The 13,011-nt window shown below is 27.6% G+C and overlaps 1 protein-coding gene and 1 long non-coding RNA gene across 2 annotated transcripts; one reads left to right on the forward strand and one right to left on the reverse strand.

Moving 5' to 3' along the window:
• Positions 1-5,991: 5,991 nt before the first annotated feature.
• On the reverse strand, positions 5,992-8,455 carry LOC142645981 (uncharacterized). The gene is made up of 3 exons (XR_012846990.1): positions 7,976-8,455; positions 7,296-7,908; positions 5,992-7,215 (listed from the first exon to the last, which is right to left on the reverse strand). It is a non-coding gene; the product is annotated as an uncharacterized LOC142645981 (long non-coding RNA).
• Positions 8,456-8,517: 62 nt separating this feature from the next.
• Positions 8,518-11,346, forward strand: LOC113795708 (uncharacterized). Its single transcript, XM_075823726.1, has 2 exons — positions 8,518-10,795; positions 10,866-11,346. The coding sequence occupies exons 1-2, from the start codon at positions 8,649-8,651 to the stop codon at positions 11,269-11,271; spliced, it is 2,553 nt and encodes an 850-aa protein (XP_075679841.1). The 5' UTR covers positions 8,518-8,648; the 3' UTR covers positions 11,272-11,346.
• The last annotated feature ends 1,665 nt before the right edge of the window (positions 11,347-13,011 follow it).

Below are 13,011 nucleotides of genomic sequence, written 5' to 3' on the forward strand. Positions count from 1 at the left end.
ATTTTCTTATCTGGAAAACGAAAATTATTATTTTCTATCTGTTTTTTTTTCGCTGTATGTTTTTTCTCCTTGTTAATCTAGATTATTTTATTTACATTTACATTTCTATATATGCCATGGAGAAACTCGAGATATAACTCGATGATGTATATATGTTGATTCCCTTCCTTGGTTTTGGAAACTTATCGGATTGAATTTTCTTCTCTTCTCTCTATTTTGGTGGGTGTTGATAACTCTTTTATCAGTGAACAAAACATGTCAACAAACAAAAAAAATTATGAAAAGATTTCAAACCACCATTCTTTATATTCAAATTAGATGAAACACACACCCTGATAGCTTATAATCAATGATTTTCATTAAGCAAACCAATACGAAGAATTTTGGTCAAGCAAACAACGACAAAACAAACATTGGAAAAAAGAAACTTTGAACTCAAATAACACGTGATTTACAACATTGATTGGCCATCAACAACATACGAAATGATTGAAAAAAGATTGATTACCTGATGATAATGATGATGATTAATTAAATTAATCAATTTTTCAATTAAAAATTTTTTCTTTTCCCCTTTATACCGGTGGTATACAGAAATGAAAATCTATCATTAAATACACAAATCACACTTGACAGGAGGAAGACAGCAAAGCAAAGATATTTGAAAATGTGATATGTGATTTAAGTGATGTTTGGTTATTAAAAAGAAGAAGTACGATGCGGTAGAAAAAATGGGAAGTTAGAATGGGATTGATAAGAAAAAATATAAATTTGGAAAAAAACTACTTGAGAAAAGTACATACATCCACCATATCTGATAACAAAATCGGTCAATAATACTTGATGATGATGATTATGTGATGTGAAATTTTCCTTTTTTATTTTCCAAACAATTTTCAAACAATGATTTTTGCTTTATTCATTCAATTTAAAAAGACCAAATATGGCTACCAAATGGAAAAAATAATAAAGAAATGTCAACACATCTCTCTATCTCGTTCTAATTCTTGTTTGGGGTTTTTTATCTCGGGTATGATTCTATTTGAGCCATAAAAAAAACTTTCCAATATTAAAAAACTTATGAGAAAAGGAAGAAGGCAATCAAAGAAAGGAAAGGAAAGAGAAAAAAAAGGTCAAAATGTCAAAGGCAATAAGTAGTGGTGGTGATGACATCGTTATATAATATGGATGATGGTGGAAAAAAAAACATCTAAAAAAATCTTCAACAGACAACGAAAAAAAGACATCGCCCGGTTTCAAGATTTGGAAAATGAAAATCATCGCCCACTTTCATCACTTATACATATGATCAAACACACACAGACACAGACAAAAATGGGGCCATAAGTCACAATCGATCGAAATTTGTTTGTTTGTTTGTTTGTTTGATTACATAAAAAATAATAATTCACAGCAAAAACCTTTTCAATTTCATTTTTGAGGATAGACCTGTGTGTATAATACCTGTGTGTATAATGCCTTCATATAGTAATGATATGTTAATTATCATTTTTGTTTGAATCGATCAATGAAACAAACAAGGTGTGCTTGATGTTTGATGTGTGTGTGTGTGTGTGTGTGATTTGCATTTCACACCATCATTGCCATAATAATAATTACAATTCAATTCAAATTAAATTACAATGATTAAGATGTTATTTGATTTTTTCTTTTTCTTTTTTTTTGAACATCAATATAAATAGGTAAATGTGGGACGTTTGTATTTGTTTTAAAATTCAAAAAAAAGGAAAAGATTTTAGACAAATCAATAGTTCCAATTGGAAAAAGTTTATATAATTATTGCTTTTGTCATCGAATATATATGTGAAATATAAACCCCAGATCACTCATAAGGGTTTGGTCGAGTTTGTTTTTTTTCTTCAAAATGTTTTTTATCTTCTTCCTTCTTCGTATATGTTTTATAAAAGAAAAATTTTTTTTTTCGAGATAAGAAAATCATGTGAAAAAAAACGAGAACGTTCAATATTGGGAAAAATAATAGATGAAACTTTTATATAATAATAAATTTAATGGGTTTTTTCATTTCATTTCAAGATTTGTTTCATTGTTTTTTGTTTCTTTGGTTTTTTCGTTTTGTCGTTCTTGTTTCGATCGCCTACGCAGCACATATAAAATGGGACAAATCAAATCAAATCAAAAAAAAAAAAAAAGGTAAAATAATCAATGAAATCCAGGCTCAAGAAAAAAAACGAAACCAGAAAAAAATCTAGTTTTGAAATTTTCCAAAAGATCAAAAAAGAGATAGATAAGTCAATGGTCAACCAGGCAACTAACCAGACAAATTCGAAGAATTTTTGCCAATAAACTTCTTTTGAATACCTATTTTTTATTGTCCACTCTTTTTTTTTATTGCACCAATAATGATGATGTGATAACTGTTTGCTTGTTTAGTAAACACATAGGAATTTTTTCCGAATATTTTTTCTCTGTTTTTTAAATTAAACTTTTTTTTCTGAATAAAGTTAATGTCCTCGTTATTCGTTTGTTTGTTTGTTTGGTATTTTTCTTTTTTTTGCTGATGAAAACTTTTCATAAAAAAGTTTTGAAATTTGTTTATTCCAGTGAAGAACAACAGAATCGATTTATTTGCAAGAAGAATGCAAGAATTGAATTGAAAATGATCAAAAATAAATCGATTTATTTCAATCCAGAAATTATTTACAGAATTTAAAAAAAAAGAAAAAAGAAAATATGTGCTTCAATTACGTGAATTCATTGAATTCGATTACTAAACCGGGAGCCAAGCAAACAATGAGTATGTGTTCCATAATAATAATCATTACAATTGGAATCTCTTATTGGAACTTTGAACTCGAAAATTCTCTCTCTTGAGTCAATTCTTTCGTTCACTTTCAATTATATTCAATGAAAATAAGTTAGTTATTTGACATCATTAAACGAATTCGAACGTAATGGTTGAATGAATTTTTCACTTGTCTTAAAGCATTCTTTTCTCTTTGCTTTGTTTTTACTTTGTTTACATTGGATTAAGTCGAGTTCAACGATTCAAAGTAACGATGAAAAAATTAATCGTTTTTCATTATAAAACATTTCTTCTTTCTTCGTTTTTTCCACCAAATAAATCGGATACAATGTTTTTTCGCATATAAAGGAAGAATTACCCGTAAGAATAAAGTCAGGAATGATAATTGATCACGACAACAACAACGAAAACCCAAAATGGCAATCAAGTTTCCTTTTTACTACATGCATGTTTCAATGAACATCGTAAACGATCGTAAATTTGTGTGTGCAACGATAATCAACGAAAAACACATAAATAAAATTGAAGAAAAAAAAGGATTTGGGCACGATTTTTTCTTTTCAAAAAAAAAAAACGGAAAAAAAATCCAAAAAAGTTCAAAGAGCTAATCTAATTTGTCAAACTATTTTCACACAAATGGTGTGTGACATCGAAATAGAAGGAAATTGTGTCAACAAACAAAAAAGAAAACAACTTTGAAAAACTTTTTTGAAGAAAATTTTGAATTCAAACACCAAAAACAACAAATGAAACAACAACAACAAGAAAACTGGTTCAGGATTTCTTGTTTTTTTGCTCCAGTACAGTTCATATATGATTATCATCAAATTGAATACAGCAACAACAAAAAAAAATGATAATGATTGACAACAACAACAACAAGGTTGACCTATTGAATGAATATTCAGTATACTTTTTCATCATCATTTTTATGTTTCAGGTGTTTATTGGCGTTTGTAACCATTTTGGATTTTGAACAATAAAGAAAAAACGAACGTCATTCAAATGAATAAAAAAATCATCATCAAAAATGAATTAGAAAGAAAGAAAATAACATCAAAATAATTTTACGAAAAAGGATATTGTCATTTGTCACCTGTACAATTTTTAATGATGATGATGATGATTTTGACAATCACAAGTCAAAGATTTATTGTTGACAAATTTTGCAAAAACATCAATGCAAATCATAATATATTTTTGATCGTTTTGAAATTGTTTGCGCCACATTGATTCACTTGTATTCATTCACCTGATAAAAAAAAGGGATCCTTGAAAAATTTCTTTAAAAAAAATCATAAAAAAATGAACATTACATTTGTTTGTTTGTTTGGATCTTTACGGGTTTTTTTGGATAAAGAAGAAACGTTTTTTTTTGCTTTAAAAGTTCAAAAACCTTTTGAATCAAAATATATTTTTCATTCATATCAAACAAACAAGCATAAAGGTCAAAACCCAAGACTAACCCTAAGGTCAATCAGCAATAAATAACTTAAAAATACCGATGGATTATATCATCATCAAAATAATCATATTCAAAAATGGAAACTAAGAATTTTTTTGTTTTTGCATCCAATCTGATAACAACATCATCATCATCATCGTCAACAACAACAACATCTATATCATATCATCACAGCGTTTTATATGGAAAAGTAAATCTTTTTTTTTGTAATTTTTGTGTAGGAAGACAAATAATAATAAGGATTTTCGATTCATTCATTCATTCAATTTTGTTGTTGTTGTTTGCTGTTTGCACTACATTCTTTATTGTGATCTTTTATATAATCTCCTTTTCTTGTGTCATTCTTTTCAAACAAGCGAATTCCTTAAATATCCATGTAGTATTAGCCCATAAATCACTTCACCTGTGTTATGTGATTGTTTGTTTGTTTGTTCGTTGTGTTGTGTTTGTAAGAAAACAACAAGACAATTTCCTTAAATGATAAAACAAAAGAAACACACACATGTATCATTCAACAGGAAAAAAACAAGAGAGAGAGAGAGAAGGATTTTATTTCCTAAATGACCATTAAATAATGACCATTGAAAATTGGACGAATAAAAACAATAACAACAACAACGGCAAAAAAATTATGGCTGGAAATAAATAAATAAATGATATTTTCAAGGACATTTTCCATCAATTGACAGGTAAACTCTGTTTGTTGTTTTAGGCAATGTCATAAACAAGTTTTTCTTTTTGACATTTTTTTCCTATTTCAAATTCTCAATTTTCGAAGAGAAAAAAATTGTAATGACCTCGAGAGAAGGGTAATTAGTTTGCCTAAACAACATTCGTTGTTTTTTACTTTGGAAAATCTTTGATGTGATGTGGATGTTTTTGTTTCTCACACTTTGAAGGGTAAACTGAATGAATGATAAGCGATGAGTTGCGGATGTAAAAATGCGGCTAGTTTTTTTTTCGCCATCTTTTATCATCATCACCATGATGATAATCAGGATTATGTGAACTGAAACAGACTGAATGAGAACAGAAACAGACTAAACAAAACAAAAAAATGTTTGTTTAGCTTTTCGTTTTTTCCTGTATACACAAAAGAAAAATGATTAGATTTTTTTTGTTTGTCGGAAAATATAAATCATCATTGGAAAACAACGAATGTTTCTCGGTGGAAAAAAAACATGACAATTTCATATATAGGAAACAAAAACAAAACAAAACAAAAAAGGTCATTGCTGATCGATCAAAATATGATAAATCATCGAAGAATATTGACTATTCATTATGTAACTAGGAAAACAAAACAAAACAAAAAAAAACATTTTGAAAATCAAATGTGATGTAATATTTTGATGTTCAGGTTCAAGTACAAGTTCATCGATCAATCAGAAAAAAATCGACAGAAAAAATCAAATTGACAATCCAAAAAAGGTCATCTTCGATTGAATCCAGGAAAACAAAAACAAAAGAAAGAAAAAAAAAACTCTGTGATGTAATCAGACGAAAGAAAAGAATCGACATTTTTTTCTGTTTTTTAAAATTTCACAATTAGCATACCAACCAATTACTTTTTAGAAAAAAAATCGAATAATTAGTCCAGGTAATTTTTTTTTCATAGTAAGGCTCAAATTTCAACTCAGGTAATAAGAATTGAATGAATCAAATTGATTATTAAAAAAAACAAACACAAAGTAGCATCGCGAATAACAAAAAAAAATATTCAATTTTCTTCAAAAAGAAATTTGAATAAAAAATTCATTTATTTTTTCTGTTCACCAAACAACAAGAAGATGATCATCATTATCATTTGGATTCGTTTCGTTTCATTTCCTTTCTCTCTATCACTTTGGTGTTTTTCTTGTTAATTTAAAGCTTGCTTAATTTTGCTTGGCTCAAATTTCCAGCCTGAATAAATTTTAGAGGAAAAAGATGAAAATTACTTAAACGTTTGTTTTTTTGTGTTTTGCTTTGTCTTTTCTCTTCCTACTTTTTTTCATTTCGCAAAGCACGAATTATAAACATTTGTTATACGGAACGTATGTTTTTTTCCATAATGATAATGATGATCCACCATCACACAATGATCACCAACCAACCAACCAACCAACCACCTTCACCATTCATTTAAAACATCTTATTCATGGAAAAATGATATGAAAATCTTATTTGGTTTCTTGCTTAAAGAAAATGATAATAATGATAATAAAAAGGCTGTTCGCTTGGTTGGTTGATTTGATTGACAACGAAGAAATGAAGAAGTTGTATTTTGATACTCTCTCTCTCTTCGCTAATAATAATGGAATATCACCAACAACAACAACAACAATAAGACATTGATGATGATAATGATGATGATGGTCTATTGATGATAATAGACATTCAAAAATCCAAAAATTGAATTGAACAATGGTTTTTAGTTTGGCTATATAGCCTTGAATTCAATCACAAATCAAAATCGAATCAAAAAAATCCAACAAAAGTAAAAATCGTCTCTGTTTTTTCTTTTGAAAAAAACAACAATAGTTGATAGTTAAACTGTCGTTAAACTGTAAAAAAAACGCTTTTTCTTGGCTTATCATCATCATCATCATCATTAAAATTAGCTAGAAATTACGAATTGAACGCCAAACTCATTGAAATTAGGCAATCTTTACGAAACAACAACAACAATAACAATAGTAAAAGAAAACAAATCATATATATAGAATCAATGATGATGATGATGACGTCGGAATGAAAATTCAATTCAAAAAAAACCATCTGTGTCTTGATGATGATGAGATGATCAATCAGTGTGATGCATCATTTGAAATGATCAAAATTTTCTTTTCTTCTATGGTTAATTAACACCTGCAACAATAATAACAATAATTTTTTCAAATGAAAAAAAAGGATTCATGATTGCGAAACACATATTGAAAAAATCAATCGAAACCCCATCAATGTATTTGATATGCATTTTTGCCTAAAGCATTATTCAATTAGAAAAAAAAGTTCAAGGTTAATAATCATTAAAAATGGAAAAATTAACATTGTAAATCATACCAGAAAAACAACTAGCATCGTTTCTTTTTTGGTTGTCTTCCAGGAAAAAAAATGTCAACATTTAGATCCGACCAAACAAGATTGATTCTTCAAAAGAACAAACGAATCTTTTGTGTTTGAGATTAGATTAGGTTTGATCTTGCACATCTCCTGCAGTTTTCTTCATCATCATTTTCGGTGAATGATTTTAGTTGAAAATTTTGCTCATTATAAAAACATAATTTGGCCCAAAAAAGTTAGGCAATTTTCTAAACAATTCTTTGTTCCAATGGGTGCAATGTTTTCATATTTTTTTTCTTCAAAATTTATTATCACAATTTATTTAACCATAATCGATGAAAAAAAACTTGTTTTTTTTCCGTTTCGCACAGACGTCTTGTCGTGAAATTGATTATGGCCTGAAAAAAATTGAAAAAAACCTATTAACATTATTATTATTATGAAGATGAACACTTATGTTTTTGATTTTTGTTTTGTTGGATTTTTTTTGTTGTTGTTTTGAAGATAATAAAATGTATTCATTATTTATCAGTTAATATCATAATTGATAATTGACTGTAACACCATTTATAATAAACGCTGTTTGTTTCCATATTTTCATTAATCTCCTATGCTGAAAAGGTAAAAATCATTTAGTTTTTTTTTGTTTTTTGAATAATGAATGAAAAAAAAACAATTACCCAAATATAATTTGTCTTGATTCTTGATTTGTTATAAAACTTTGTTATTATACAAACGTTGTTGTGCATGGTTTTGGTTGTTGTTGTCATAACAAACCAAAATGTTTTGATTTGGATTTGGATTTCGAACATCAACTAAAGTTGTACCGATATAGTTCAAAGATTAAAAAAACGTTTATAATGATGATGTTTAATTAACTTTTTTTCCATTTCGATTTCATTAATTATTTTAATCAAAAAAAATTATCATCAAATAACCATTATCGTCAATTTCCACCGACAACATTCGCGAACATTATTCAATGATTCGCGAATTGTTTACATTCGAAAAACACAATTTCCGGAACTATTTCAATTCGACTCAGCCGTCGACATCTAGTGTCGACCATTCAAAACAACAATGTCGAATGATTTAATTTTTCGATAATTTTATTTTCGTTGTTTTGTTTAATTCAAATTCTTTAAACATTAAAAAAATGAAACCAAATTACAATTTAAAATGATTCAAATCGAACGTTTATGGTTTAATTGTGATTTATTTTTTTTATTTTTTTATTTTTATTTTATTTATTTTATTTTATTTTTAAAAAAAACTTGAAGGATCTTTTCCAATCAATTTGCCTGATTAATTCCAAAAAGAAAGAAAAAGAAAAGAAAAGAAAAGATATCGAATATGCAAACAAATACTCGTAATGAAATTATGGAAAAATTATATAAATGTAATGCTTATAATGAATTAAAAACAAATAAAGCACGTATTGAATATCTATTGACAAATGTTATTGATTTTGATCAAGCTAAATCGGTTATCAAATCAACCATCGATAATACACGTCAAAAGAATGGTAAAAATTTAATTATGGCAAAAAATTGTAAAATTGAAGCCGATTTTTATCTACAACAAGTTTCATTGGGTAATTTGGATGATCGTTCTAAAAATCTAAGCCGTGCATTAAAATATTATACACGTGCAATATTATATATGCCAATATTGGAAGATATAAAAATGGCTGCACGTCTTTTTGCACGTAAATGTCAAGTACATTTACAATTGGATGAAAATGAAGCAGCACTTTATTCAATTCGTATTGCATTAGATTTATTTGAAAAATATGGTTATAATTCAATACCATCATCAATTATATTCAATTATTCAATATTGGAAGTAAATTGTTTAAAATTATTATCACGTTATGTTGAAGCAATGGAATCGATTGATCGAATGTTAAATCGAATGGTCGAATCACCTGAATCCAACAACAACAACAATGAAGATTCGAATACAGTATCTACTGAAGAATTATTAAAAATGAAAAAAAATATTCAACAATTTGGTAAAAATAATAATGACATTAACAGTAAAAACCAAAAAAATGAAAATGAAGATAAAAATGATGATGATAATGGTGGTGGTAGTAAAAATGATAGTGATTTTTTTAGCTATCGTTTAGATGAACGTGTTATTATACAACAATCACCTGTTGTTGGACGTCATTTTATTGCCCTTACGGATATACCTGAACGTCGAATAATATTGGAAGAGAAACCATATTCAATTGTAATTGAACAAGATTATTTACATAAAAAATGTTCAAATTGTTATCATGAATTATCATATAAATTTTTTCCTTGTTTATATTGTACCGAAGTAGTATTCTGTGATCATTCATGTTTTGAACAATCATATCAACAATATCATCGTCATGAATGTGGTATATTATCGATTTTGAAAGCATTAACATCAGCTTCTGTACATGTATTTCGTATGATGTCACGTTTAACACCAATTATTGCTTATCAAACTGAAAATAATGATGAACTAAAAGATTATTCTATTGATGATTATTTAAAAGAAATTAATCAACGTTTAGTACCGGAAAAAGATAAAACAATGGATGAAAAAATACGTGCATATAAAATGTCATCAATATTATGGGATCATAATTCAAAACATTCAACATGGGCAAATGTACATCATATTGTATTCGGTGTTGAAACAGCAATCATATTGGATATTGTACATAATATGTCATTGGAAAAGAATAAAGAATTTATGTTTAATTTTATGGATACAATTATTGTCGATATCCGTCGTATTATATTCAATGTTTTTGGTTGGCATGAATATTATGATGATTGGACATTACGTGGTCATATTGCTAATTGTCAATGTTTAGTTGGTTCATTAGTTAATCATAGTTGTGTACCGAATACAAATTGGGAATTTAAAAATGGACAAATTATTTTTACAACAAATCGTCCAATAAAAAAAGATGAAGAAATTACTATTACATATGGTCCGAATAAAGAAATGCATTATGATCGACGACAAGAACGTTTAAATCATTATTTTTTTGCATGTCGTTGTCAAGCTTGTTTAACCGATGCACGTAATGGTTATGCATTAAGCTGTATACATTGTAATGATGGTCCTGTTCCATTTGAAGTACCATTAAATAATGAACCACAATTGTCTGGACAATGTATACTTTGTTTTAAAAAATATCCAGATTTTCAATCAAATATTGATGAATATAAAAAATGTTTAGATCATTTAAGACAAATTAGTCAAATTATACCATTACATCAGGATCTAATATTATTGGATAAAGCAAAAGAAATGGCTAGAAAATTGGCAAATCTTTCCATAATACCGAATCCAATTGTTAGCCGTGCATTATTATTATTTACAAATATTGTTAAAATTTGTGATAAATTATTGGATTATGGTGAAAAATTACAACTTTGTTTATTGGTTGATTCATTTTTACCCAGTACATTTGATGATTCGGCTATTAATCAAAATGATGATGATAAATTGTAAGATTTTTTTTCTGTTTTATTCATTAATCGATTAATTTTGTTTTAATTTCACCAAAAAAAAACTTAGGTTGGAAAATCTTAATTATTGGTTTGAATCATTGGCTGATTATATTCGTTTTTCGGAAAGACAACCACAAAATAGTTCATCATTACCGAATAGTGTTGAATGTAAAGCATGGATTTGTTTGAATAATTTTAAAAATCGTTTAGATTCTATATTGAATGGTTGTAAAAATATGGAAAAAAATTTCAATATAACTAATGGTACTAGTGGTGGTGGTACTGGAACTGGTGGAAATACAATAATCAATACGATTATTGATAGTATTTTTGATAAATTAAATGAACAATTTAAATGTTTAAAAATCGCCGCACATAATGATGATAATGACAACGATAATGATGATGATGTTGGCGACGATAACGATAAAGACCATGATGATGAATCTTTGAAAACAACAAATTTTTTGTAAAAGAAGTGAGAGAGAGAGTGAGAGATGTGCATTATTATCAAAGAGAATGAAATAAAATTTGATTTATAAACAGCAGCCAGCAGCAGCAAACCAAAAAACGGATCATATTTTCAAAATTAATTTTCAATTAAAACACCAAAATCACAGATTGGCAATTTCCGTTTCTCTTCTCCCTTCCTTTCATTCGCTTTTCATTTCCCCCGTTTGATTGACCGAATTGATTGCTGGTTCCAATGAAAAGAATTACCCGATTGAAAAAAAATTGTTTAATAATTTCCGGGATAAGTTTAAAAACAACAATAATAATGTTGAAATGTGTATGGTTGACCACCAATCTGTTCTTGTTGTTCATTGACCATCAATGGTCAATGATACACATGATATAACATGGTTATCAGATTTTCTCCAGATATATTGTGTGTGTGTGTGTGTCACTTATCGTCGTTGTCGTTTCCGTATTAATTTTCGGGTATTTAATTTTGTCTTTTTCATTTCATTTCATTCCACACCAACGATCAATAATTTCAAGAAAACGAAAATTATATCAAAATCATCATCATCATTTCAAATTCATATTTTTCTCTTATGAATTTTATGAAAATTGAATTTTTTTTCAATTTGATTTGATTGGCCTAGTTTTCAATCAAATCGAATCAAATCAAATCGATTGAATAATTATGCGATAATCATCATTATCTAATGAAAAACGTAAGCAAAAACAAAAAAAGAAAATGAAAAACAATCAAACACATGATGAATGTTATGATTTCTTTTTGTTTGTTTGTTTTTGATTGATTCACAAATTAATTAATGATTCGTAAAGTTATGATGAATCTTTTTTGGATTTCTGGTTTTGTTTTTTGATTTTTGATTTGTGTGAATGAACCTAAATGAACCAATAATAAGTGATAATTATTTTCGATTGGTGGCCTTTCGATTCAAAAAAATTAAAAAATCGATAATAATTTTATCATCCAGAAAAGTGAAACACAATCAATCAATCAATAGATTGCAATGCTTGCTAAATGTTGTTGTTGTTGTTGTTGACATCATCCAACAACAACAACAACCTGTCAAATATCATCATCAACAACAATCAGGCAACAAACAACAAAAATCCAGTGTTATCATGGATCAATGAGAACAACAACAACAAACAAACAACCAACCAAGCGACGATCAAACCAAATCAAACACAATTCAAGAAAGAGAGATCAAAGATCATCGAGGTGAATCCATGCATTCATACAATCTTTTTACGAATATAAATAATTCGTGTTTGAAAGTTTGTTGATTCTCTTTTTTCAAAAAAAAAAAAAAGGTTTGCACGCAATCATCATCATTATAATCATCATATAATTATTGTAATTGACAAACAAACGAAAGAAAACATGGAACACTTGTTGTTGTTGTTGTTGGCAATTATTATCTGTTTGTTTTTGGTGCCCAACAATGTTTTTCTTTTTTTGGTCGTCGTTGTTTTCTGTTGTTGGTGATTTTGATAATGGGAAAGTTTCGAGAAAAAGAAAAAGAAAAAGAACGATTTTCATTTCGTTTCGTTTTTTTGGTTCGTTGTTTTAAAATGGAAAACAACAACAACAACCGATGGTAAATAAAATAATGATCATCAATGAATGAATGAATGAATGAATGAATGAATAATGATGATGATCATTATGATTGAATGTTTTTTTTTGTTGACGAAACAAACAAACGAAAAAATGGCAATAAAATAATGAT

Source organism: Dermatophagoides pteronyssinus, unplaced genomic scaffold (assembly GCF_027571235.1).
Source record: "Dermatophagoides pteronyssinus isolate colony J.1.1.1.1 unplaced genomic scaffold, Derpt_VIB-CSIC_2022.12 sq0035, whole genome shotgun sequence".
In the NCBI taxonomy this organism is placed as follows: Eukaryota; Metazoa; Arthropoda; class Arachnida; order Sarcoptiformes; family Pyroglyphidae; genus Dermatophagoides; species Dermatophagoides pteronyssinus.